Raw genomic sequence first — 27,896 nt, forward strand, 5'->3', positions numbered from 1 at the left:
AATAGATAGCCTGTGCAAAATAAAAAACATTTCTAATATAGTTAGTTAGGCAAAAATGTAATGTATAAAGGCTGAAGTGAGTGGATGTGTAACATAATAGCCAGAACACTACTTCCTGCTTTTCAGTTCTTTTGGCTTCCACTGATTGGTTACCCTGGTTACCAAGCAGTAACCAATCAGTGACTTGAGGGGATGCCACGTAGGACATAACTATTGCTTTTGAATCTGAGCTGAATGCTGAGGATCAATTACAAACTCACTGAACTGTCCCATGTGGCCCCCCTTATAGTCACTGACTAACTCAGAGTTAGAGAGCTGAAAAGCAGGAAGTAGTGTTCTGGCTATTATGTTACACATCCACTCACTCCAGCCTTTATACATTACATTTTTGCCTAACTAACTATATTAGATACATTATTTATTTTGCACAGTCTGTCTATTTACCCAATTTTTATACTGAACTGTTCCTTTAAAGGGCTGGTTCACCTTTGAGTTAAGTGTCAGAATGTTACAGAACGGCTAATTCTCAGCAACTTTTCAATTGTCCATCATTTTTTCTATTTCATGTTTTTTTATTTATTTCCCTTCGTCTTCCTCTTTCCAGCTTTCAGATGGGGGTCGCTGACCCCATGTAAAAAACAAATGCTCTGTAAGGCTACAAATGTATTGGTACTTTTTATTCCTCATCTCAGAATATCCCTCTGTACATCATACTGACAGTTCATTTCAAGCTGAACACCCCCTTTACACCAAGGAGAGTAAACACTTAGACGAGTTCCATTTCTGATCTGTTCTTTAGAGGTACAGTTGTCCTTTAACAAGTGGAAAGTAACCGGTACTCCACTGGCACAGGCAAAGCTTTCAGTAGGAGTATTAAAGCTGTGGATCATAGACCCCGCCCACTAACTCTTAGCAACGTCACGTGCCCCGATTCTAAGTCCCTGGAGTCAAAGCAGGAAGTGGAATGAGCCAGGCCTCTGTCTGATTCTTGTGTCAGCTGGTCATTGGTTCCGGAAGCCTGGCGTCTCCATGGCAGCCCCTCCTCGCCCCTCCCACCCGGCCAAGATGGCGTTGGTAAGTATTACGGTGTGAGGCAGAGGCGGAGCTGCGGTGACAGGGAGCTAGCGGGGAGGATCAGCCGGCAGTGTCTCAGCTCAGATCACCGGGCCCTGAGGCCTCACGGGACTCTCCTCACGTCTCTCACTATTGCCCCTGGGGTCGGTGACTCCAGCACATGACAATTACCCCAGGAACTCCTGCTCTACAATTGCCCAGCCAGGTAACAGGATACCAGGGCCTGTCCCAGAATTGGCCCATTTAAGGCATCTTGTTCTTTGGGGTCCTGTTACACCAGGGTATTCGGGTAACTTGCTGTTGTTAATGAGTTTTAGCTCCTCCTTCTATTAGTGGCCCCTCCTCCTCACCCATCACTGACCTATCATTAACCATTATCTGCAGGGTGCCAAATGGACTCTTCCATCAGAACCTCCTATTTATCATTTCCTGGCTTCAGATTCTGCTTCCCCCCCCCTCGTTTCATGCGTGTTTTACCCTTATCTGGAATGTGATACCCCCCCCTCTGATTCTGCCCCAGATTCTATTGGTTCAGTATCCCTCTCCCCCTTCTCTGTTGCAGGTAGCTGGAGCTTAACGAGCTGGAATTGAGTGGATCTGTCCCGCTGGTCCCTGGCAGAATGGAATAAGTGGGCAGAGTGGGAGATACCCCAGAGAGGAACCTACTGTAGATTCTATTGCAACTAGTCCAACTAGAAGGAGATCTCAATGCATTGTACATTCGGGATAACATGATACCTGCTCTGTATTAGGAGTGACGGCTCTTTAACACCTGCCATGACCACCCCAGCCCTTCTCCCACTCACAGGGCGCCGGATCCCAGCCCTGAACCTCGGAACTTCATCCTTTCCCCACCATCGGGCCACCCTGAGACTCTCCGAGAAATTCATTCTGCTTCTCATCCTCAGTGCCTTTATCACCCTGTGTTTCGGGGCTTTCTTTTTTCTCCCCGACTCCTCCAAGCACAAACGCTTTGACCTGGGCCTGGAGGATGTGCTTATCCCCCATATCGAGTCTGATAAAGGAGGCAAGAACTCTGGGAGTCTTCTCATCCACGGACAAGGCCACGACGGGCACCGACACAGGTAAGAAGGGTTGGCCGACCCAAACATGTGCCAGACAGACAGACAGACATTTATTTCTGCTTTTAATCAGGAATTTAAATTCCAGACTTTGTGTGACAGTTACTTTAGGGTTAAGGGATCTGTAATGTTCCTCTACTACAAAGGGTGCTGGGAGTCACTGATATCTTCTGCATCATCTGCTCAGATCCTCTTTCTTGCTGCTTTCATACCTATCTCGTTTGCTATCTGTCCTATGTGTTACTGCATGGCTGGGCTCTGGGCAGCTTCTTGTACTCGTGGTGGATCCTCTCTTCCAATACTGAGTTCTTACACAACATTTCAGCAGTTTATGAAATGGGTCAACTGTAACTTACTGTCCTGGGAAGTTGGGAAGAGTAACACTACTTTTTCTGTGATGTCCATCTGCAGTGTGGTGTTGCTCCGACACGCCGGGGTCATTCCATTCCAACCAGCACCCACTCTGTGTGGAGTTTGTATGTTCTCCCATGTCTGCTTGGGTTTCCCCTCAATCCCAATACTAACCAGGTTAATTGGCTCCTGATGAAATTGTGTGTGTTTGTGCCCCTGCTAGTGAACCATAAGCTGCAACAGGGCAAGGACCATGGCTTAATAATAATAATAATAATAATAATCTCTCTGAAATCAAAGTTACCATTGTCTGTATCCCAGCTTAATTGTTTCTGACATTTGCTTTTCAGTCCACTGTTTCTGAATAATTTCCACATAATTAAGTGTCAGATACAAACACCCCTTTGAGGGGTATCCAGGGCTGGAAATGTACCCCAAATCTTCCCATAACTGGCCTTCAAATTGGGCGCCCTTAGCTCATAAAAAGGTTACAGATATATAGAAACATTGGGGTAACAGTCACCCTGCTATAGTTCCTGAGTTACCCAGGGTACAAATAAGCACTCGCCCCAAATCTCCCCCTAACTGACCTTCAGACTGGGCCCCCTTAGCTCATAACAAGGTTACAGATATATAGAAACATTGGGGTGTCACCCTGCTATAATTCCAGGGGTACCCAGGGTACAAATAAGCACTCACCCCAAATCTCCTCCTAACTGACCTTCAGACTGGGCCCCCTTAGCTCATAACAAGGTTACAGATATATAGAAACATTGGGGTGTCACCCTGCTATAGTTCCAGGGGTACCCAGGGCACAAATAAACACTCACCCCAAATCTCCCCCTAACTGGCCTTCAGACTGGGCCCCCTTAGCTTATAACAAGGTTACAGATATATAGAAACATTGGGGTAACAGTCACCCTGCTATAGTTCCAGGGGTACCCAGGGTACAAATAAGCACTCACCCCAAATCTCCCCCTAACTGGCCTTCAGACTGGACCCCCTTAGCTCATAACAAGGTTACAGATATATAGAAACATTGGGGTAACAGTCACCCTGCTATAGTTCCAGGGGTACCCAGGGCACAGATAAGGACAGACTGGCTGATTTCATAATGTTTTTATGTATCTGGGAACTATAAATGTGTTAGTACAAGAGATAAAGGGACAGCACTGCAGTAGAGTATTTTGCTGCTACAGGTGCCTGGGAGTTGTTGAGTACACAAGGACAGAAGAGATGAATAGCTGTTGGATGAGGGAGAGACAGGTGTTTGAGTGACATCTCACTGAGCCAAGATGTGAGGGGAAGTGCAAGGTGCATTGGGTTCAGGCCTGGTGCTATTTTCCTTTGCACACTATACTTCCTGCTGAAGGAAACACATCACTGCTTGATTTATTTCTTTCCAACAACAAGGATTTACTGGGATTAAGACTCCTAATACACATCTGGGGAGGGTCTCAATTTGCTTCATGGGAAGAGACACTATTATTTGCTGTGACACATAATCGGCTGAAAAAATGTAAATGGGGCACAGACGGCCGAGGGGCTCCTTGCCGAAATCACTAGACACTTCCCAGTTGGTAGATATTGACTCTGGAGGTTATTTATATTTATTTATAAGGCAAATTCACGCTTGCCACACCGTTGGCATTTATTCTTCAACTTGGGGGAGACTTTAAAGGAAGTAAAATGCTTTTGCAGAAGAAGGAGCTGCCATAGTCCTGCATCTATGACTATCCCTCCCTAATAATAAGTTTAAAGGAGTTGTTTGCCTTTAAATTAACTGTTAGTACGATGTAGAGAGGGATATTGTGAGATAATTTGCAATTGGTTTTCATTTTTTATTATTTGTGGGTTTTCAGATATTTCGCTTTTTATTCAGCAGCTCTCCAGTTGGAAATTTTGGCAATTTGGTTGCTGAGATGCAAATGACCCTAGCAACCATGCCTCGATTTGAATAAAAGACTGGAATATGAACAGGTGAGGGTCTGCATAGAAAGAGGAGTAAACAAAAGTAGCAATAACAATACATTTGTAGTCTTACAGAGCTTTTGTTTTTAGATGGGGTCAGTGACCCCCATTTGAAAGCTGGAAAGGATCAGAAGAAGATAGCAATTAGTTCAAAAACTATACAAAATAAATAATGAAGACCAATTGAAAAGTTGCATACGATTAACCTTTCTATAACAGATTAAAAGTTAGTTCAAAGGTGAACTTTCATGTGACCGTGCCCTTTATGTGTGGGTGTCCCCTGGCAATCTATTAGTGATGCCCACCCTCTGTGTCTGTCATGCCACCCCCCGGGGTGGTGCTGGGAGCGGGTATCACCAGGAAGATCCGGCTATTGTTCCCTGACGCACAGATGGGGCTTGTAGTCATTAGGGATTGGCCTTTTAATTATCACCTAAGCCAGGAAAACATGTTGAACTGCACTGCTGACACTTCTGGGAGGGAGGAGGTTAAAGCCATTAAAAGCCTCAGGGGGCCCAGCAAGTACCTGCTTGCTTATTAACTCTTTCCTCATCACATGCCGGAAGCACTGAGGTTGCTGGAAAAGATTAGGTTAAAGGAGTTTTTCACCTTTGAGTTAACTGTTAGTAGGATGTAGAGAGTGATATTCTGAGACAATTTGCAATTGGTTTTCATTTTTGGTTTTCATTTTTTATTATTTGTGGTTTTTGACTTATTTAGCTTTTTATTCAGCAGCTCTCCAGTTTGCAATTTCAGCCATCTGGTTGCTAGGGTCCAAATTCCCCTAGCAACCATGAACTGAATAAGAGACTGGAATACGAATAGGAGAGGCCTGAATAGAAAGATGAGTAATAAAAATACATTTGTAGCCTTACAGAGCATTTGATTTTTAGATGGGGTCACTGACCCCCCTCCCCATTTGAAAGCTGGGAAGAATTAGGCAAATAATTAAAAACAACTATGACAATTAAATAATGCAGACCAAATGAAAGGTTGCTTAGAATTGGCGTTTCTGTAATATATTAAAAGTTAACGTAAAGGTGAACCTCCCCTTTAACAAAGGTTAACTGTTTCAGTGCTGCTGTCCTGTGCATAGTTTTCAGTGGCAAACAGAGTAAGGAAGAGCTGCACCCGGAAGCCTTTTCTTTTTCTTGAAACACTTGGCTGGCACAGACCCCCTTTGTATCACCAACCCTTAAACTCCACCCTGTTTGTTCTGTAAGAGAAAAATATAAACTGTTTGCCCATGTGCCCACTGTGACGCTCTCACTAGAAAACAGTAAGTGGCCGCGGGCAGGTGTGTGCGTGACCAATGTGCAGCCATTTTATTTGGGGTATAGAGAGTACAAACCTCTGGGTCACACTTTTCATGTAAAAGGCTTTGCCAGCTTCATCTGAGAACTAAGTTGGCACATACACATCACCAGGCAATGGTCTCCATTCCAGTCTCTCTGGCACTGCAAGACTCGCTGATTTTAGATCTCTTTGGTACCTAGTTAGACCCTATCAATTAATTGGCCACCTACTGGCCACCCTAAACATACCATAGCCTTTGTGCCAGTGCATGCCACTTTAAATAGAAGTAAAGCCTAACTAAAGAAGAAGGTAGAAATGTTGTACATGATGTTTTGTGCTTCTGTACCAGCCCAAGGCAACCACAGCCCTTTAGCAGTAAAGATCTGTGTCTCCAAAGATGCCCCAGTAGCTCCCCATCTTCTTTTCTGCTGATTCACTGATTCACATGCTCTGTGCTGCTGTCACTTACTGAGCTTAGGGAGCCACTCACAATATACAGTACACATAGAATAGAAATGTCACAATATAAGGCTGATTAGTCATTAAAGGGCATGTAAAGTCTAAAATAGAATAAGGCTAGAAATGCTGTATTTTGTATACTAAATATAAACATGAACTTACTGCACCACAAGCCTAATTAAACAAATAATTTATGCTTTCAAAGTTGGCTACAGGGGGTCGCCATCTTGTTGTAACTTTGTTAAACATCTTTGCAAGACCAAGACTGTGCACATGCTCAGTGTGATCTGGGCTGCTTAGGGATCGTCATAAACAAAGCTGCTTGAGTTCTGCATGGCTGGGAAGTAAGGCGGGGGCTCCCCCTGCTGTACATAAGTATGATTGTTTCCCTGCAGAGCAGTTAGGGACCGTCTGACAATTCCTATCCACAGCAGTAAATGAAGGGAGATTGTCACTGCATACAGTCAGGTTTCTTATAAAAACAGTACACATTTTATAATTAAAGTATATTGGAGATAGGTTTCTTTTTCATTAAAGAAAGTAAAAATGTGATTTTATTTTTTTGCCTTTACATGCCCTTTAATACACATAATTACTACATGGCAGCACAGAAACCAATGCAATTAGCATCAGAATGTAATAATCAGCAAACCTGTAGCATCAGCTTATATTACAGCCGGGGAAGGTCATTTTCTGCTGGATAATTAGTGACGAGCCCTAAGCTTAGCTTCTCAACAGCCAATCAGAGCCCACTGAGCATGTGAGTGTCACAGACACTTTCCAAGATGGTGACCCCCTGTGACAAGTTTGAAGTCCTGGATCATTGCTGCTATTGACAAGCTCAAACTTTAGCCTCGTGCAATAAGTTCACTATATAGAATGTAATTTTAAGCCATATTCGTTTTTAGGGTTTAGTTCTCCTTTAAATATACTTTCTGCCTGTCCCATTCCTGATAGTAATAATGACCCCTGCTTTCATGGCAAGTAGACCCCATTCCTGGGCATTCCAGCTCCTGAGTTGTACATCATGGCCTCTTCCATCTCTCCCTCTGTCTTACACTTACTGTTCCTTCCCTGGCATGAAAGTGTTAACTCTCAGCTTGTTATTAAATAGAACAGCCGGTTATTATAGCTGTGATCTCATGCAAGATCTTGTCAGCTCCTCTAATGCGCCAAATAATTGCTGGAATAGAAGTTGCATTTCAACATTATCGCTCTCTGTGAAAATGAGAATTGCACGAGCCCAAGGCAAGCACGTTTTAACCCTTTGCTGGCTGCCGTGCTGATATATATATATATATATATATATATATATATATATATATATATATATATATATATATATATATATATATATATATATATATATATAGTGAATAAAGTACCCCCTCTTGTAAAATATAAGGATATTATAAGTTACCGAGGAGTTTCATGACCATAAAAAGTACGAGGCCGAAGGCCGATTGTTTTTATACGGGTCATGGAACTCTGAGGTTACTTCTAATATCCTCATATTTTACAACTGGGGGTACTTTATTTATTATAATACAAAAGTTTCAGTGAGTCATGTGACTGAAATGACATCAGAACTCACCGTTTATAAGGATATCATTTACAAGATATTCATGGCTTTTGTGTATTTTATTTATATATATACATATATATATATACACACACTTTATTTATTATAATACACACGTTTCAGTGAGTCATGTGACAAATGACATCACTAAGTTCTGAATATAACCAATGACATCACTAAGCAGTATGTATAAGTATATCATTTATAAGTTACCGAGGAGTTTCATGACCATATAAAAGTACGAGGCCGAAGGGCGAGTGTTTTTATACAGGTCATGGAACTCCGAGGTAACTTCTAATATCCTCATATTTTGCAACTGGGGGTACTTTATTTATTATACACATGTTTTAGGGAGTCATGGGACAGAAATGACATCAGAACTCACCATTTATAACTGATGACATCAGAACTCACCGTTTATAAGGATATAATTTACAAGATATTCATGGCTTTTGTGTATTATATAGTGAATAAAGTACCCCCTCTTGTAAAATATAAGGATATTATAAATTACCGAGGAGTTTCATGACCATATAAAAACACGAGGCCGAAGGCCGAGTTATACAGGTCATGGAACTCCGAGGTAACTTCTAATATCCTCATATTTTACAACTGGGGGTACTTTATTTATTATAATACACAAATTTTAGTGAGTCATGTGACAGAAATTACATCAGAACTCACCATTTATAACTGATGACATCACTACTCACCGTTTATAAGGATATTTATTTACAAGATATTCATGGCTTTTGTGTATTATATAATAATAAACTATCCCAGCCTTGTGCTTTTATATGATCATGGAATTCCTCTGTGACTTATAATATCCTTATACCTTACAAGAGGGGGTACTTTATTCACTATATATAATTATCAGGTGAAAGCACAGCAAAGCGGCGAGTAAGGCACCCAGATGTGCCGTACCCCAAACTTGTTTCTTTCCGCGGGCCATACTCTTGCTGATATAGTTGTACCAAATAGTTTTCTATATATATATGTGTGTTGGATGGAGAATCAGACCAATATCTTGGTTGTAGACATGTGCTGGAGCAGTTACCCCAGAGCCAGACCATTGAACAATCACTACCAATTTCCCCAATACTGACGGAGTGGTGCTTGTTTATACACTAATGCTTGCCCTGCCCCCGCTGATGACATCAGAGATGGGGCAGGTATACAATTAGGTCAGGGGCAGGTTCATAAAGTGCAGGTTCATAAAGTGCAGGTAGAAAATGGTTTCAGCCTGCACTACTTGGTTGGTTCATGGATCAGTGTCATCCCCTGATTGGCCAGAGCATGTTGCAGAAGGATTAAGGAGGAGCCTTGTTCAGGCTGTTGGCCCAAATGAGCAGAACACTAGAAGGTTTGCCATAGTGTGTTTGGCCACTGGTACAGTATCCCTCTTATTGGGCCTTGAGCTGATTGCTATATAGGAAAGAGTATCGGCCAGTGTGTGGGCTCCGTTAAAGTACATGTAAACCCCCTCCACAAAAATGTAATTGTTGCCACTCTGGTTGTTAAAAGATTAACATTAAGGCTGTAGCTTTCCCTTAATCACTTAGAAATCCTTCTCCTCCGCTAACCCACTTGGCCCCCTCTCTCAGGAATTTGCTTTGGTTGTTGACTTATGAGCATGCTCAGTTCTTCTCGGCTCAGATTACTAAACACGCCCTCCAGTCTAACAGCCAATGAAGAGATAGCATTGCTGGTTAGAAACACTGCTCTAGCTGGCTGATACTATTTTTCTCCTAACTACCTCTCTTGAGCTCAGCTTAACCCTTACACTGCTCAACCCAGCAGAACTTTTTATCAAAGTATGTTGTGCCTGTGTAACCCTGCATTCTGCATTGCATGAACTTTACAGCCTACATGGCTTGTTTGCAGATGTCAATGTTACTGATGATGTGTAAGAGGGAAATGGCCGCCGGGTGAAAGCTGCTATTTGTTTTAGGAAAATGTGATGGCGCTGGCAAATGGAGGGGGTGTATGCAGTACAGATGATGTGGCTTGGGTGGGAAAGATATGCCCAACTTATTTACATAGTAGAAAATTGTAAGCTTTACATGTCCTTTAAGGAAGAATTTACTAAAGGTGGTACTACTCGTATTGCTCTATTAATCACAACCGCTCTGCTCACCTTGCTGACTGATGTGTTTCGTCAATAGACTTCTCTAAAGAACCTCCATCATTCTCATTAAAGGTCCCCATAGACGCGACCATTCTTCTTTTGGTGAACGACTGATTTCAGTGCCGTCCGACCAATCCCATCAAATTATAATGCGGTTAGTGGGATTCGAACGATCGAACATCTTACGATTTTTCGGCCGACATCTATCAGAAAATTGATCGGCCAGGTTTAAAAATCTTTATCGGTCCCAGTGCAATGTATCTATGTTTGCAGGGTCAAGCAGGCAGCTACCAGTTTTGCTGGCAAATTGGTCTTTTTAGTTGATGGACACATCGTACATTTAAACGATCATTTCGAGATAATCATGGTCTCACGATAACGATTGGATCTTTTAAAAATCTTTACATCTATGGCCAGTTTAGGACATTTCATTGAGTCTCCTAATAATTAATTAGACTCCTGTAATAATTAGACTTGGGCTGATTTAGCTCCTGGTCATTGTTTTTGCTCCCGGAACATAATTGCACTTTACCACACGCTTCCCCGCTTAGTCTTTTATTGCGCACCATTAATTCCCTAATTAGGATCTCCCACAAACTGCACTTCTTTATTCTATCGTTAGTATTTGCTTCCGTTGCGGCTTGTTCTCGGTGACTTCTGATGTCATAGTTGCGCATCTGACCATCGTCTGGATGTATTGAGTGATGTGGTTCCTTTTGGACTCCGGGAATGGAGACAGATCGGTCACAGAATGGTTTTGTTGGTATTTCCCTATAGGTTTGTTATAAACTCTCCTAGTTTGGGAAGTGGTGCCATGGGGCAGTGGGAGACCTGTTGGCAGCCGCCAGTGCTTGGTGTGATTATGAAGTTCAGTGATTCCAGCACGGGATAGGGATAATGATAAGGGGAGGAGCAGATGTAGAACAGCTGTTGAGCTTCCGGGCTTAATCAGGTTATTCTGGGATTTGGAAGCATTTAGAAGTAGGGCTGATAAGGGTAAATTGGTTTTGATAAGGGCAGGTTGGCACAGCTCCAGGCCTGGCACAATCACTTTGGAGAGACTGAAGCTTTGTGCCAATCCATTCTCTGTGCCAGTGTCCCTATTCAGAAGGGCATCTATATAAACTATAAATAGAACAGTGTCTTGGTGGGATTGTGGGGTTTCTTGATTAGTTCTACTAGAAATAGGAAAACGAGTAACCGCTCCTCTGCTGCAAACACTGTGAATCCCAATTATAGCACTGAGGTTTCTGGAGGACCTAGGGATTTGTGAGGTTTTGTGCTAGGAAGTTCTGATAGACCAGGGCTTTGTGGGGCTCTGTGCTAGGAAGTTCTGTTTGACCAGGACATTGTGGGGTTATGTGCTAGTAAGTTCTGATAGACCAGGGCTTTGTGGGGGTTCTGTGCTAAGAAGATAGACCAGGGCTTTGTGGGGTTCTGTGCTAAGAAGATAGACAAGGGCTTTGTGGGGTTCTGTGCTAAGAAGTTCTGAAAGATCAGGGCTTTCTGTGGTTCTGTGCTAGAAAAATAGACCAGAGCTTTGTGGGGTTCTGTGCTAGGAAGTTCTGATAGACCAGGGGTGAACATGTTGCTATGGTACTAAGTTCTGATAGACCAAGTTTGTCCATAGATCTGTTCTAGAAGTTCTACTAGACCAGGGTTCTGTGCTAGGAAGTTCTGATAGAGCACTACTAAATAATTTTGCTGAAAGTTCTGATAGAGCACGGCTCATCTTGATGGAACTCTAGGATGTTCTGCAGCATCTGAGAGCTTTGAGGTCCACCAAGAGGAGAAGCGTTGGATATACACCAAGAAGCCTCATGGGTGGTACCTACATAAAGGCAGGGCCTGGCAGCCTTTTGTTGTGATGTGAGTGTAATTACAAAGGGGGGGCTTCATTCCTATACCTGGCAGTGCCCCCGCTAATAGGAAGTGTAACTAGAAGGGCCCACGTGTAGCACATTATGGCACAACATGTCTCCATGTCCTGATTTACTGGTATGTGCCCTCTGGCATTTGCTTCTGAAGGAGTCGGAACTCTTCTTAAAGTGATACTGACACTAAAAAACTACTTTTTTAAAATATTAATCTGCATTGAAAGTTAACTATTGGTCAAAGTTTTTTGCTGAGAGGTTTGTTTTTTGTAAGTAATTGTTATTTGAAGTTCCTAAACCTGACTGTTTTGTCAACCTGACTGTCACTTCTTAACCTGTCAGATAGAATTTCTAATGCTAACGGACTCCTGCTGCACAAATATGGCAGCCCCCTCACACAGGAACATGGGGCATCAGACAGGTAATGTAACAGCATTGTGCAAATACTTTATGGCAAAGTTATAAGTAGCCTTCAAATGCAATATTATGATAGATTGCAAGATTGTTATTGCATCCAATCACAGTATAAAGCCTTTGCCTATGCCAAGCCTCTAGTGCCTCTCACAGGCCATGCCCATGTTAAGCAAGGTCACGTTTTTAAACTACCAAAATCCACACGGCAGCCGAGCAATATGCTCACAACATTGGCTGAGTAACTACACTTACAGGGGGTTTGGTTATACTCAGTGACAGAGGGAAGGTCCTGCATGCAGTTGGTCTTTTTTATTGGTGTGTTTTGTACTAGCAATGGTTTTCTCAAGGCATTTGTGTCTGCATCTGCTCAAAGATCCTTAATATAGGGATCCCAAACAAGAGCTGCCAACCACAACCTCCCTGGGTGCAAGTGTGTTTACATGTATGAGCGGGTGCATTCTCCTGTATGAGCGGGTGCATTCTCCTGCACGAGCGGGTCTGTTCTCCTGCACGAGCGGGTCTGTTCTCCTGCAGGAGTGGGTGCATTCAGGAAGCAGGTGACATGAGCACCCGGTGGGCAGGTTTCCATTGCCATTTCTAGAGCCCGTGTACATGGGGAATAAGGGAGCTGAGCTGAAGAACAAAACAAGATGTGACTGTCGCTCCCCTGCTTTTTTTTTGTTTCTCCCCCTTCTTCCACAATAAGTAGGTCAGACTGCTGCTCCTCGAGTTGTTTCTGTCTAGAGTATACCCATAGTAACTGACCCATAATATGGGCCCTACACTCTGATGCCCTGACCCGTATATTAGTTCTGCTCCAGCTCTTTCATTAAGATTCATTGCCGCTTCATCCCAGTCTGATATAAACCAAACATGGCACCTTGTTGCCCGGCGGGTTCCACGTTCCAGCATGATTGTGCCAATCTAGTGCCCGGTGTCTGTGGCTCAGTCCTGTGCAATCTCTGATTAACTTGACTCCTGTTCTTTGTCTCTGTGTCTCCCTGTCGTGTTACTCTGGGATTATACTGTATTTCATGTATATTTACTATTGTGCATTATATCTGTATCATGTGATTGCTGCCCTATACGTGGCTAACAGAGCCATAAGATTCCCATTATAGTGATTGCTTTGTGTGTGGGGCTTCTCTCCCCCGGCAGCTCCGTCCTGGTTACACAGTATTTTTGCCATAGACACCGGCCCCCTTGTACATTGGGACTTTGAAGGAAGGAGCCGAATGCTGTTCTTTGGGCATGGAGACATCGCTCTGGCCCGGTGTCACTTATGTCATTAAAGGAGTTGTTCACCTTTAAATTAACTGTTAGTAGGATGTAGAGAGGGAGATTCTGAGACAAATTGCAATTGGTTTTCATTTTTTCAAAGAAAACATAACATTTTTGGGGGTGATGCTTTTTATAATGGTGTTATAAGGTGGGGGACCCATGGCCTGGAAGTCTGAAAACAGCTCCTTCGTAGGTTTTCCTGCTAATAATCACTATAATAGCCTCCAGTTTGTCTCCCTGTGCTGATCATTAAATGACTTGTGTCCTACACCCTGCCTGGTAGAGGATGCTGGGAGTTCAACGGGAAATACATGTTGTCTGTCCATGACAAATATTGTCCTTCCGTAGTTCTCTGATAATCACTTTAATGATCTGAACACTTGCTCAGACCCGGTGTTTTCTCAAATGGTAATTAACACGTGAGACTTCACACAATACAGACATTCAGGTCAGAATATTTTGATTGGCGCTGCTGAGCAAAGCAATTAGAAAGTCACCCTGGGGTGTTCTGATTGTGCTACTGGGCCAGACAATTAGAAAGTCACACGGGGAGTATTGGTTGGTACTAGTGTACTAGGGTAATCACACGGGGAGTATTGGTTGGTATTGTGTACTAGGGTAATCACATGGGGAGTATTGGTTGGTACTAGTGAGTATTAATTGCTGCTGCTGAGCTAATATATTTAGGAAGTGACATGGGAGAGTCTTGGTTGGTGCTATTGAGCTGGTAGAATTTTTTTAATCACATGGAGAGTCTCGCCCGGGGCTATTAACCAAGGACATTAAAGGAACAGTTCAGTATAAAAATAAAAACTGGGTAAATAAATAGGCTGTGCAAAATAAATAAATGTATCTAATATAGTTAGTTAGGCAAAAATGTAATGTATAAAGGCTGGAGTGAGTGGATGTGTAACATAATAGCCAGAACACTACTTCCTGCTTTTCAGCACTCTTGCTTTTCACTGATTGGTTACCAGGCAGTAACCAATCAGAGACTTGAGGGGGGGGGGGCACATGGGTCATATCTGTTGCTTTTGAATCTGAGCTGAATGCTGAGGATCAATTACAAACTCACTGAAGAGTTATGTCCCATGTGGCCCCCCTTATAGTCACTGACTAACTCAGAGTTAGAGAGCTGAAAAGCAGGAAGTAGTGTTCTGGCTATTATGTTACACATCCACTCACTCCAGCCTTTATACATTACATTTTTGCCTAACTAACTATATTAGATACATTTTTTATTTTGCACAGACTATTTATTTACCCAGTTTTTATTTTCACACTAAACTATTCCTTTAAGCAAATTATAAGTCTTGGTTGGTGCTACTGAGCCAGGACAAGTAGAGGTCACGTGGGGTATTTTAGTTGGCCCTAATAACCAGAACAATTAGAAAGTCCCATGAGTAATCTTGGTTCTTATACAGAGCTAGAGCAATTAGACACTCATATTGGCAGTCCTAGCTAATGATACTTTTCTAGGACAATATAAAAGTAATATGGATAATCTTATATATTAGAATATTAATTTATATTGAAAAAACCCCGTTGTGTTCGGCAGCTGCAGGTACCAGATCACATGGGAGTAAATCTGAGATAATGAAAAAAGTGGCCTGGTTAAAACTGAACTAAGTACTTGTGGTACTTGTGGTACTTGTGGTACTTGTGGTACTTGTGGTACTTGTGGTACTTGTGATACTTGTGATACTTGTGTTACTTGTGGATGTGATTGTCCTGGACCTCGGACTCCTCATATAACCAAATTATTTCCATTTTTATTAAATCACATTTACCCACAATTTTTAGGTAACCTATTTTTTTGGCATTAGTCTGTTTCTTTTCTTCTATTTTTGCCTTACTGACTGTCTCTTTGCAGCACTTGCTGTAGTATTTATACGCCTGAAAAGGAGGGTCCGATACCCTTTAACTTGTATTTTATTTAAATGCATTGCTTTTCTTCCTATTAACCTCCTGACTGCTGAGTAAAGCAACATGGCAGCTCCTTGGCACTTTTACATTAGTTACTGACCAAAGATGGTTATAATGTTCCATGGAGATCCTTGGTTGGCGCTACTGAGCCTGGACAATTAGAAAGTCACATGGAGAGCCTTGAGATATTTTTCTTGTATATATTTGATAGCTCAGTGCCCCCTATACGTTCAGTGCCTGCCCATGGCGTGCTCTGTCTATAGTGCATGTATGTACCCCTGCTGTGTCTCAGTGCCAGCGCTTGATTAATAAACCTCTCTATACCCAAATATCAATCATCTCAAGAGCCTCTCCAGTCCCATCATCACAACAGCACCTGTTTGTTTCCACTAAACACCACTACACAAACAGCTGGTACTGTGTGGGGGTCCAGGGCCCTCCCCTGTGTGTCAGTGCATTGTTATTACTCTCACAGTTGCACACAGACAAAAATGCAATCAGGTTGGCACAATGCAGATTTGCAAATTAAAGACCCTTAACTTTGCACGGAATAATGTCTTTGCACTGTGCACAACTGCACTAGTAAATGTGGAACACTTGGCTCATGAGGCTTGCAGGTGATGTTGCACTGGTTGCTAGGTTACTGCAGGTTATGTTGTTAGGTTACTCCATTTGATGTGGCATTGGTTGCTAGGTTACTGCAGTTGATGTTGCACTGGTTGCTAGGTTACTGCATTTGATGTGGCACTGGTTGCTAGGTTACTGCAGGTGATGTAGCACTGGTTGCTAGGTTACTGCAGGTGATGTGGCACTGGTTGCTAGGTTACTGCAGAAGTTGCACTGGTTGCTAGGTTACTGCAGGTGATGTTGCTAGGTTACTGCAGTTGATGTGGCACTGGTTGCTAGGTTACTGCAGGTGTTGTTGCACTTGTTGCTAGGTTACTGCAGGTGATGTTGCACGTGTGCCCATTTGCCTCTATCCACTCTAGATCAAAAAATTAAAAAAACACTAATAATAAAAAATGAAAGCCAATTGCAAATTGTCTCAGAATACATCATACTAACAGTTATTTAAAGATGAACAAACCCTTTAAATCACTAAGCAGATGAGTTTCCAGCACAAGTCCAAGTTCATTTGGCCCAGTTTATTCAGCTGCAGCTATCTGGTTGCTAGGGTCTTGTCTACCATGACAACCAGGCAGGGGTTTGATGGAGAGACTGGGATATGAATAGGAGAGGCCTGAATACAAAGAGGAGTAATAAAAAGTAACAATATTTGTACAATTGTAGGCTCACAGGGCAATAGTTTTATATCTGCAGGGGGTCAGTGACCCCCACTTGAAAGCTGGAAAGATGTAGAGGAAGACAAATAATTTAAAAAATTATAAAGAATATAACATATTAGAAATGAACTTTACTAACACAACATGTTCCAGATCATCATGGATCCTTTTTTACTTGAAAAGTTTGGCCTGGCTGGTGTGGCCTGAATAGGAAAGTGAGAATTTATACAGGCGGAGATGGTTTGAACAAAACTCCATTAGAAATGAACTTAATGGTGACCAGCCCAGTACTGGGGCAGCCTTTGTTCCATGACTGGGCTAAAGCCAATGGGCATTTGTTTGCCTTCTGCCCCTTTCCTTAACGTGCCCTTAATTATTCCCAGGGAGGAGGAGGAGCAGCTGAGAAACAAGATCCGTGCCGACCATGAGCGGGCGCTAGAGGAGGCCAAAGAGAAGCTGAAGAAGTCGCGGGATGAGATCCGAGCCGAGATTCAGACGGAGAAGAGTAAGCTGGTCGAAGAGCTAAAGAAAAAGGATAACCCACCCCTTCCACTTGCCCCCGTCCCCAACCTCCCAGAGATAAAGAATGGGGATCCCGGGGACCCCGACATCAGAGAGAAACGGGACAAAATTAAAGAGGTAACGAGAGCTTTTCTCAGGCCACATTGATTGGTGGCAAGAATGGAGTCAATACAAATAATTCCCTCCGTGTGTGTAGTAGTGATGTGTGTAGTAGCGATGTGTGTGTAGGTCTTAAATATGTATGATCTAAAGTTCCATTGAACACAGTAGAGTGGGCGGGGCTTTATTTAGCCAACAGAACCAGTGATCCATGTGTTCTCCAGGGCATCTGCTGCCCCCCACTATAATAGTGACCCAAGTGCCTCCTATCTAGTCACTAATCCAGACTGTATAACAACTCATTCTTATTTCTCTCTAGATGATGAAACATGCCTGGGACAATTACAAACAGTATGGCTGGGGCCACAATGAGCTCAAACCCATTGCCAGGAAGGGCCACTCCACAAACATATTTGGTAAGAACCACTAATAGCTCTCCTGTCTCTCTCTGTAATGTCACTGTTACCCCAATGTTTCTATATATCTGTAACCTTGTTATGAGCTAAGGGGGCCCAGTCTGAAGGTCAGTTAGGGGGAGATTTGGGGTGAGTGTTTATTTGTACCCTGGGTACCCCTGGAACTATAGCAGGGTGACACCCCAATGTTTCTATATATCTGTAACCTTGTTATGAGCTAAGGGGGCCCAGTCTGAAGGTCAGTTAGGGGGAGATTTGGGGTGAGTGTTTATTTGTACCCTGGGTACCCCTGGAACTATAGCAGGGTGACACCCCAATGTTTCTATATATCTGTAACCTTGTTATGAGCTAAGGGGGCCCAGTCTGTAATGGATCAGGACTGACGTATCCTGAGGGTTCAGACTGTACATTTATTGTTTTATTCATCCCAACCCCAGGAAATTCTCAGATGGGAGCCACAATTGTGGATGCCCTGGACACCCTGTACATTATGGGGCTCCTGGATGAGTTCAGGGATGGACAGGAGTGGGTGCAAAATAACCTGGACTTTGGTGTGGTAAGATGAATTGCTCTCACATTAATCATTCTGTCTCTGCCCATCTGATTCCCTTCCTTCCTTTCTTTTACTTCCATCTCTAGATTTTTCATCCAGTTCTGTTGATCAGGTTCTCCTTTCCTTCATTAGAAATCCTTGTCTGTTCCTTTTAAACCTGTATTTGCCCTGAACCCTCCCTCATTTTTTTTTGTCTGTTTCCCAGAATGCCGAGGTGTCTGTGTTTGAGGTGAACATCCGTTTCATTGGTGGTTTGCTGGCAGCGTTCTACCTGTCTGGGCAAGAGGTAAATGCACACACAGAGGAGCTGCCATAGGGCAAGTCAGAATAAACGGCAAAGAATGCTGTCGCCATAGTCAGTCTTCTGTGGGTGCTAAGAGATGTGGAACATGATGGGTTAATGTGTGAAGCTGAGGGTCAGCTGTGTGTCCTACCATGCTTTGGCCAGTGATACAACTGACTCAAGGGGTTAATAGTCACAATCCTCCTGGGAAAAGGAAGTCATGCAGGGTGGGCGGCTATGACTATGTACAGTAACATTAGGGGTGTCCAGGAGTACAGCCGCAGGGAGTATCAGAAAGAATGGGTATTTTGTATGTAGGGAGAACGAGCAGTTCTGTATGAGCTACAGGTGGCGGCTTCCATCCTGCTTTATGGCAGCTGAGATTCTAGCTATCTGTATAACAGAACATTCTGTCCCAGTGGCTGCACAGATCCTATCTGATCCCCATTGTAAGCAGCAGTCCTGTCCTGCTTTATGGCAGCTGAGATTCTAGCTATCTGTATAACAGAACATTCTGTCCCAGTGGCTGCACAGATCCTATCTGATCCCCATTGTAAGCAGCAGTCCTGTCCTGCTTTATGGCAGCTGAGATTCTAGCTATCTGTATAACAGAACATTCTGTCCCAGTGGCTGCACAGATCCTATCTGATCCCCATTGTAAGCAGCAGTCCTGTCCTGCTTTATGGCAGCTGAGATTCTAGCTATCTGTATAACAGAACATTCTGTCCCAGTGGCTGCACAGATCCTATCTGATCCCCATTGTAAGCAGCAGTCCTGCCACCCAAAAGCCCTGTAGTGATCGTTTCTTCTTCTCTTTCAGGTTTTTAAGAACAAGGCAGTTCTGCTGGCAGAGAAGCTTCTCCCTGCGTTCAACACCCCAACTGGAATTCCGTGGGCTATGGTGAACCTCAAAACGTAAAGCTCTTCATTAAATTGTGTCTCCTGATCTTACCTGACCCCTCTTCTGCTATAGAGACCTTTAATAGCAACAGCACAGTTTGTAATAGCACTGTAGTCTGCAGCCAGATCTTAGATTATCCTATATTTACATGGTTGTGGGTTTCACCCCGTGCTGTGGAAATCTACATTCCTTCTCTGTATATTTGTATTTATACTTAATGAGTGGGAGCTGCCATACTGTTAGTACTGTATGAGGTTATAGAGCTAACACTCAGTAGTGGATCTTTCTATGTATTACTACAGCGGTGTTGGCAGGAACTGGGGCTGGGCATCGGCAGGGAGCAGTATCCTGGCAGAGTTTGGCACCCTACACCTGGAGTTTGTGCATCTTAGTTACCTGACGGGGAACCCTGTTTATTATAACAAGGTGAGTGAATCTGTATAGGAACACGTGGGGTTAATCTGTTAATATGCACAGGGAAAGTGAGCCTGTAAAGGAACATGTGGGGTTAATCAGTTCATATATACAGGGAGAGTGAGTATGTATAGGCACATGTGGGGTTAATCAGTTCATATACAGGGAGAGTGAGTATGTATAGGCACGTGTGGGGTTAATCAGTTCATATATATACAGGGAGAGTGAGTATGTTTAGGCACATGTGGGGTTAATCAGTTCATATATACAGGGAGAGTGAGTATGTATAGGCACACGTGGGGTTAATCAGTTCATATATATATATATATATATATATATATATACAGGGAGAGTGAGTATGTATAGGAACATGCAGGGTTAATCAGCTCATATATACAGGGAGAGTGGAGGGGGGTCATTAGCCCAATTAGGTTACAGAGGTTTGGGTGGAGAGCCTCTAATTTCTGTGCATAGGGTTTGGGTTGAGCAGAGGATGATGGGAAGCTGGGCCTCAAGTAATGGCTGTTCTTTCAGGTTATGCACATTCGGAAACTCCTGCAGAAGATGGATCGGCCCAATGGACTTTTCCCCAATTACTTGAATCCCAGGACGGGGCGCTGGGGGCAGCGTAAGTGCTTGTGTCTCCCCCTATAGTCATGTACTGTCTGTGCTTCTGATATTGGACCCACCACTCTCCCCAATTTTATAGGACAGGAGCTGACCCTATGGGCGGAATAGTGCAGTTATGTCCCCAAAAGGGAAGGGTGAGTTTATCCAGCTTGTGTCTGTGGCCTGATTTTACCACTGACCCACAAGTGCCACGTGTTTCAGCCTGGCCACACTGCTGTCCTGATCCAACTGCCAGTTGTGGAGTAACAGTGTGATGGGGCCCTCTAGTGGCCAAACTCGATTACTCTTCTTTCCGCCTCCCTTTGAGATCAGTGCAGTGAGAAATTCCATGGGTGGGGGTTCAGACTGAAAAACTTAAAGGGATTCTGTCATGATTTTTTTTATTTCTAAATTACACGGCAAATAATTCACTGTACAATATAAAATCTCATTCCTGATCCAACAAGTGTATTTAGTTGTAATATTGGTGTGTAGGTGCATCTCAGCTCATTTTGCCTGGTCATTTGATTTCAGAAAGAGCCAGCACTTTAGGATGGAACTGCTTTCTGGCAGGCTGTTGTTTCTCCTACTCAATGTAACTGAATGTGTCTCAGTGGGACCTGGATTTTACTATTGAGTGTTGTTCTTAGATCTACCAGGCAGTTGTTATCTTGTGTTAGGGAGCTGCTATCTGGTTACCTTCCCATTGTTCTGTTGTTAGTAGTGATGTGCGGGTCATGTAAAACCAGACCCGCACCGACCCTAACCCGCCCTTCACAAACCCGCCCAACTTCCGGCTTCCATTTTAAGGCCCGCGCTGACCGCCCTGGCGAGCAGCAGGGCCGGAGCAGGAGGCTTGCATTGTTAAAAAATGAAGCTGGAAGTCGGCAGTTCCGGGTGGCGTGTGTCTAGAGCAGGAAGAAGAGCTTAACCCGGACCCGCCTGCCATGCACAAATGGAGGTGCGTGGTCGGCCCAAACCCGCGGGTATCGGGCCTACCCGCACATCACTAGCTGTTAGGCTGCTGTGGGAAAGCAAGGGGTGTGATATCACTCCAACTTGCAGTACAGCAGTAAAGAGTGACTGAGGTTTATCCAAGCACAAGTCACATGACTGGGGCCAGCTGGGAAACTGACAATATGTCTAGCCCCATGTCAGATTTCAAAATTAAATTAAAAAAAATCTGTTTGCTCTTATGAGAAACAGATTTCAGTGCAGAATTTTGCTGGAGCAGCACTATTAACTGATGTGTTTTGGAAAAAAAATATTTTTCCCCATGACAGTATCCCTTTAAGCTCTTGATGGGAGTCCAGGTGAGTGGTGGGTCAAACGAAAACCTAAACCCATCTCCATTGGTGACTCCCGTTTGGTGACCTCTCCATGCCAATGTTGCCAGTTTGTGCCATTATGGGGGTGGTATAACCGGGTGCCCGTGTGAGGCTCTGACCCCCTCTCTGCACTACAGACCACACGTCGGTGGGAGGTTTGGGTGACAGTTTCTACGAATACCTGCTGAAGGCTTGGCTGCTGTCAGACCGCACTGACCTGGAGGCGCGCCATATGTACGACAGCGCTATTGACGTGAGTATGTCTGTGCCCATCTCCATCACATTCTTCAATTCGGCTGTCACCCATGGGTGTCTGTAGTGAGGGCTCTAGCTGCTTCTCTAACGTTACTAAACCAAGCGGCTTCTCTGATTGTCTGAAGTGACCATTAAAGGAAAACTAAACCCCCCAAACAATGTACTGTAGGTCTCTATAAAAAGATATTGCATAAAACAGCTCATATGTAAAACCTGCTTCATGTAAATAAACCATTTTCATAATAATATACTTTTCTAGAAGTATGTGCCATTGGGTAATCATAAATAGAAAATTGCCATTTTAAAAAATAAGGGCCGCCCCCTAGGATCTTACGATTCATGGTGCACACAAACATAACAAACCATACTTGTTAGGTCACATTAGCCAATTAACAGACAGAGTTGTGTTTTTTGCTTCCATACTTTTTCCTGTTACAGTTAGAGCTGCAGTATTTCTGGTCAGGTGATCTCTTCCTGTTACAGTTAGAGCTGCAGTATTTCTGGTCAGGTGATCTCTTTCTGTTACAGTTAGAGCTGCAGTATTTCTGGTCAGGTGATCTCTTCCTGTTACAGTTAGAGCTGCAGTATTTCTGGTCAGGTGATCTCTTTCTGTTACAGTTAGAGCTGCAGTATTTCTGGTCAGGTGATCTCTTCCTGTTACGGTTAGAGCGGCAGTATTTCTGGTCAGGTGATCTCTTTCTGTTACAGTTAGAGCTGCAGTATTTCTGGTCAGGTGATCTCTTCCTGTTACGGTTAGAGCGGCAGTATTTCTGGTCAGGTGATCTCTTTCTGTTACAGTTAGAGCTGCAGTATTTCTGGTCAGGTGATCTCTTCCTGTTACAGTTAGAGCTGCAGTATTTCTGGTCAGGTGATCTCTTCCTGTTACAGTTAGAGCTGCAGTATTTCTGGTCAGGTGATCTCTTCCTGTTACAGTTAGAGCTGCAGTATTTCTGGTTAGGTGATCTCTTCCTGTTACAGTTAGAGCTGCAGTATTTCTGGTCAGGTGATCTCTTCCTGTTACAGTTAGAGCTGCAGTATTTCTGGTCAGGTGATCTTTGAGGCAACACACAGACCATCACAAAATGGGCAAGCCTAGTTCATGGCAAGAGATGTAAAAGGCCAATATTTACTTAAATAAATATTCCAGTTTGATAAGATTCTTTAATATGTCACTTAATTTGATATAAACTATCAAGGTTGCTCAGGTATTTATTTTGGGGGTATAGTTTTCCTCTGGCAGTTTTTTTTAGTGTAAAGAGTTAATCCATAATTAATTCAGTTGTGTGTCCTGTCACTTCCCAGCTGGTCTGTTTCCCCATTTATTTCTCATGTTTGACAGTAGCCTTACATTAGACAGCCAGGAGCAGCTTCTTGTTCAGGTTGCAGTTCCATTCGCTTTTGTCTTCTAAACCTTTACTCCTGGCACAGGCCATAGAGAGACACCTGATCCGCAAGTCTGGAGGGGGTCTGACGTTTATCGGCGAGTGGAAGAACGGGCACCTGGAGAGGAAGATGGGTCACCTGACGTGCTTTGCGGGGGGCATGCTGGCGCTGGGTGCTGACGGCTCCCCTGGAGAAAAGGCCGGTCACTACCTACAGCTGGGGGCTGAGATTGCCCACACGTGCCACGAGTCTTACGACCGGACGGGTATGGGGGAGATTTCCGTATAACTGCCCCAGTATTGCAATTTCCTGCTGCTTAAATCTCTATTTGTATAAAGATTAAAGGGGAAGTAAAGTGTAAAATAGAATAATGGTAGAAATGCTGTATTTTGTATACTAAACATAAACATGAACTTACTGCACCACAAGCCTAATCAAACAAATAATTTATGCTTTCAAAGTTGGCCACAGGGGGTCACCATCTTGTAACTTTGTTAAACATCTTTGCAAGACCAAGACTGTGCACATGCTCAGTGTGGTCTGGGCTGCTTAGGGATCGTCATAAACGATCAAAACAGCACAAGTCAAATAATATCTGCCAGAAGCCGATACAACAAGACTGACTAATAATCAGAATATACAGACTGCACTGGGTCCTGTGTTGTCATGTAATCTAATGTGGATTTTATAGTTTTTGTATTGTTTTATACAAACTTTCTCCAACTCTGCAGAACCAGTGGCTGCAGCAAAATAATCCTCCAAATAGAATCCCAGTTTATCTGTTTAAATCTTTGTCCCTGCAGCTGGAGTTTGAAACAGTAAGGGCAGAGACACATGTTGCTATTTCGGGAGATTAGTCGCCCAGACAAATCGCTTCTTCGGGCGACTAACCTCCCTGAACTGCCTTCCCACCGGCTAGAATGTAAATCGCCGGTGGGGATGGCACTTGGAACGTTTCATTTTCCGAAGTCGGCCGAAGTTGCCTCACAAAGAAATTTCGGAAAGCTAAAGTGATCCGAGTGACATCCCGCCGGCGATTTACATTCTAGCCGGTGGGAAGGCAGTTCAGGGAGATTAGTCGCCCGAAGAAGAAGCAATTTGGTGCTGGGCGACTAATCTCCAGAAATAGCAGTGTGTGTCTCTGCCCTAAAAGGTTTTTAAAGGCAAAAATAAAATCCAATACAAATCTCTACACAGTCGCCGACTGCTCTACAGGGAAACAAACAAAGCTGCTTGAGTTCTGCATGGCTGGGAAGTAAGGCGGGGGCTCCCTCTGCTGTACATAAGTATGATTGTTTCCCTGCAGAGCAGTTAGGGACCGTCTGACAATTCCTATCCACAGCAGTAAATGAAGGGAGAATTTCACTGCATACAGTCAGGTTTCTTATAAAAACTGTACACATTTTTTAATTAATGTATATTGGAGATAGGTGTCTTTTTCATTAAAGAAAGTAAATATTGCATTTTATTTTTTTGCCTTAACATGCCCTTTAATTGTCTATTTCTCTCTCCATTTCATTCCTCCCCCACCTTCCTTGTTATCTATAACCCCCCACTTTACCTTGCTCTCTATTCTTTTTCCATCTCGTCCCCCCTTTCTCTATACTCCCCACTTCACCTTGTTCTCTATTCTCTTCCCCTCTCACTGGCCCTTACTGTGGCCCTCTCAGTGCTAAAGTTGGGCCCCGAGGCCTTTAAGTTTGATGGTGGAGCAGAGGCGGTGGCAGTGAGACAGAATGAGAAGTATTACATCCTGAGGCCGGAGGTCATTGAGACTTATTGGTACATGTGGCGCTTTACCCACGACCCAAAATACCGGCAGTGGGGCTGGGAGGCTGCTCAGGTAAGTGTCCCTGTGTCTGTAGGTAAGTGTCCCTGAGTCTGTAAATGAGCAGCCAATCACTTGCCTTGTGTTGCTACCAGAAATCATATTTATTGTAACACTAGATTTATTTGATTTCTTCTCTTTATGATTATGTTGTCTTGTATGCATCTTTCTTTTGGTTGCTATGGCTACCCTGCTTAGCAACTAGTTAAAATTCCAAGCTAAGGTAGCAAAAAAACCTAAAATAATTGAACAATTATAAAAATGAAGACCAACTGCGAGTCGTTGGTAAAAGTTTATTATAAGGCGTTCTTTCCCTTTCAGCCCAGTTAGTGCAGCCATTCCCTGAATGAAGTAACCCTGCGTGTGCCACAAAGCTTCACACATCTGCCATTTTCTTTGTTTGGCCACTAGAGGGAGCCCCTGATCCACTGAGTATTTTTATATTCCCTTCCACTTCCATCTTTCAATTGGCCTCTAGAGAGAAATTCTGTGCAGGAAGCTGGCAGGATAAAAGCGCTAAAGGGGAACAAATATAACTGGGGTTTGTATCCATTACAGGCCATTGATAAGTACTGCAGGGTGAGTGGGGGATTCTCTGGAATCAAAGACGTGTATTCCTCGTCTCCAACCTACGATGATGTTCAGCAGAGTTTCTTCCTGGCTGAGACCCTAAAGTGAGTTTCTACCAGTTTATCCTCTTCCTCCACTATCTGTCTGTATTATGGTCTTGCTATGGTATCGGGCGGAGGGGGGCTGGGTAAAAGAGTATTGGGGGGGGCTGGGTAAAGAGAGTATGGGGGGGGCTGGGTATGGAGAGTATTGGGAGGGGGCTGGGTGTGGAGAGTATTGGGAGGGGGTCTGGGTGTGGAGAGTATTGGGGGGCTGGGTATGGGAGAGTATGGGGGGCTGGGTATGGGAGAGTATTGGGGGGCTGGGTATGGAGAGTATTGGGGGGCTGGGTATGGGAGAGTATTGGGGGGCTGGGTATGGGAGAGTATTGGGAGGGCTGGGTATGGGAGAGTATTGGGAGGGGGCTGGGTATGGGAGAGTATTGGGAGGGGGGGCTGGGTATGGAGAGTATTGGGAGGGGGGCTGGGTATGGAGAGTATTGGGGGGGGCTGGGTATGGAAGAGTATTGGGGGGACTGGGTATAGAGAGTATTGGGTTGGAGGGGGGAGTGTGCGGACTGGGCTATAGTGGGGCAGTAATGAAGGTTTAGGAGACGTATTCTGTATAAATACCCCAGTCTCTGCTTGTTGCCCCCCAGGTACCTGTACCTCCTCTTCTCCAGTGACGACCTCCTGCCATTGGATAACTGGGTGTTCAACACGGAGGCCCACCCATTACCAGTGATCCATTTGCTGAACACCACCCTGCCTGGTAACCATGTGATGCGATAGGGACCGACCCCAGGCGGGGGCAATATATTTGGGACCATTTCAGGCCTAAAGGGGCTTAAACAAGACTCAGTGATGAGAGTCAGACCCCCGGGGCCCAATTCCATTTCCTTTCATGTAACTGCCCCCCCCCCGTCTGCTGGCGGAATGACATTGGGCACAAGCAGGGGGGGGGATTTACTGACCAAACTGCCTGTTTGGGGGAATAGCCTGGCAAGTCCATACAGAAGAGGGGCCGGACTCAGGAACTGGAGCCAAAACAAGGAGCATTGTAATTTTTTTAAGCAACATTTGGGCACCAGACTGAACTTAGTTCTTGGGGGGGAGGGGGAAGCATCACTTTTTACCCCAACACAGTAACTGGCAGAGAAATGGTTAAAACACATTCATTATGTTACCCTCCGATTATCAAGCGCATTGAGACCCCAAGGAAACTAACAATGTGGCCCCTCCCCATGGACACTGCACCCCACTTTCCTTTTATTATGTTTGTGGTTCCTGTTGGCATGAGCTAAATACTGAGCAGGGGGTTAAACAGACGAAGTCCAGGCCTAATCCAACTTGCCCCTCGTTATTCCTGGGGGGCTAAGCCTGACAGTAGCACAGGATGTAATACTCAGCATTCTGATTGGCTCCTGCAGCTGTTCTACCACAGAACAAATATAGTTAGGTTTCTGGGGTTCAGCCCATGAGATTGAACCCCAGTAACTAGTACTTAGGGGACCAGCCTGCTGTTGGGTTAAAGGGGAGGTTTACCCTTAGTTCTGACTTCCATGAAGCTGGCTGGTTGCTGGGTTAATGAAGCCCTAGCAACCAGATTGCATTGTAGTTCCCAAGCCTGAGAGCTGGAAAAGAGTAAATTCATTAGTAAATGAAATGCTCATAGTGCTGGCTAGTCCTGCTCACACTAAAGGTGAGGTTTAGGCTGAACTTACCCTTTAAACATAGGTATAGACTGATACATGTCAGCATTGCTCTGATTGGCTGCAGGCTGGTTGAGCTGTAACAAGCTTTGGACAGTGCTAGCCAGTAATGGTAAATGGCAAAGCCCAGTGACTAGCGACAGTTTCAGCTGACAGTCATGAGTGCAATGACCGGGGCCGCCCCGAGCTGATTGGGTGGCAGTGTCTGTAGCACAGTCATGTTTATATCTAATGATCATGAATAAAATCCCATTGGCAGGA

The 27,896-nt window shown here is 44.1% G+C and overlaps 1 protein-coding gene across 2 annotated transcripts; it reads left to right on the plus strand.

The window, feature by feature from the left end:
* Nucleotides 1–936: 936 nt before the first annotated feature.
* man1a2.L (mannosidase, alpha, class 1A, member 2 L homeolog) lies at nucleotides 937–27,896 on the plus strand. 2 transcript variants are annotated; one of them, XM_018245104.2, is made up of 14 exons: nucleotides 937–1,074; nucleotides 1,637–2,159; nucleotides 17,108–17,363; nucleotides 17,665–17,761; nucleotides 18,199–18,317; nucleotides 18,520–18,600; nucleotides 19,418–19,512; nucleotides 19,801–19,924; nucleotides 20,447–20,540; nucleotides 21,987–22,102; nucleotides 23,533–23,752; nucleotides 25,158–25,330; nucleotides 25,874–25,989; nucleotides 26,583–27,896. In XM_018245104.2, exons 2-14 carry the CDS (start codon nucleotides 1,852–1,854, stop codon nucleotides 26,713–26,715), a joined length of 1,932 nt encoding a protein of 643 aa, XP_018100593.1. In that variant the 5' UTR covers nucleotides 937–1,074; nucleotides 1,637–1,851; the 3' UTR covers nucleotides 26,716–27,896.

This window comes from Xenopus laevis, chromosome 2L (genome assembly GCF_017654675.1).
Source record: "Xenopus laevis strain J_2021 chromosome 2L, Xenopus_laevis_v10.1, whole genome shotgun sequence".
Classification (NCBI taxonomy): Eukaryota; Metazoa; Chordata; class Amphibia; order Anura; family Pipidae; genus Xenopus; species Xenopus laevis.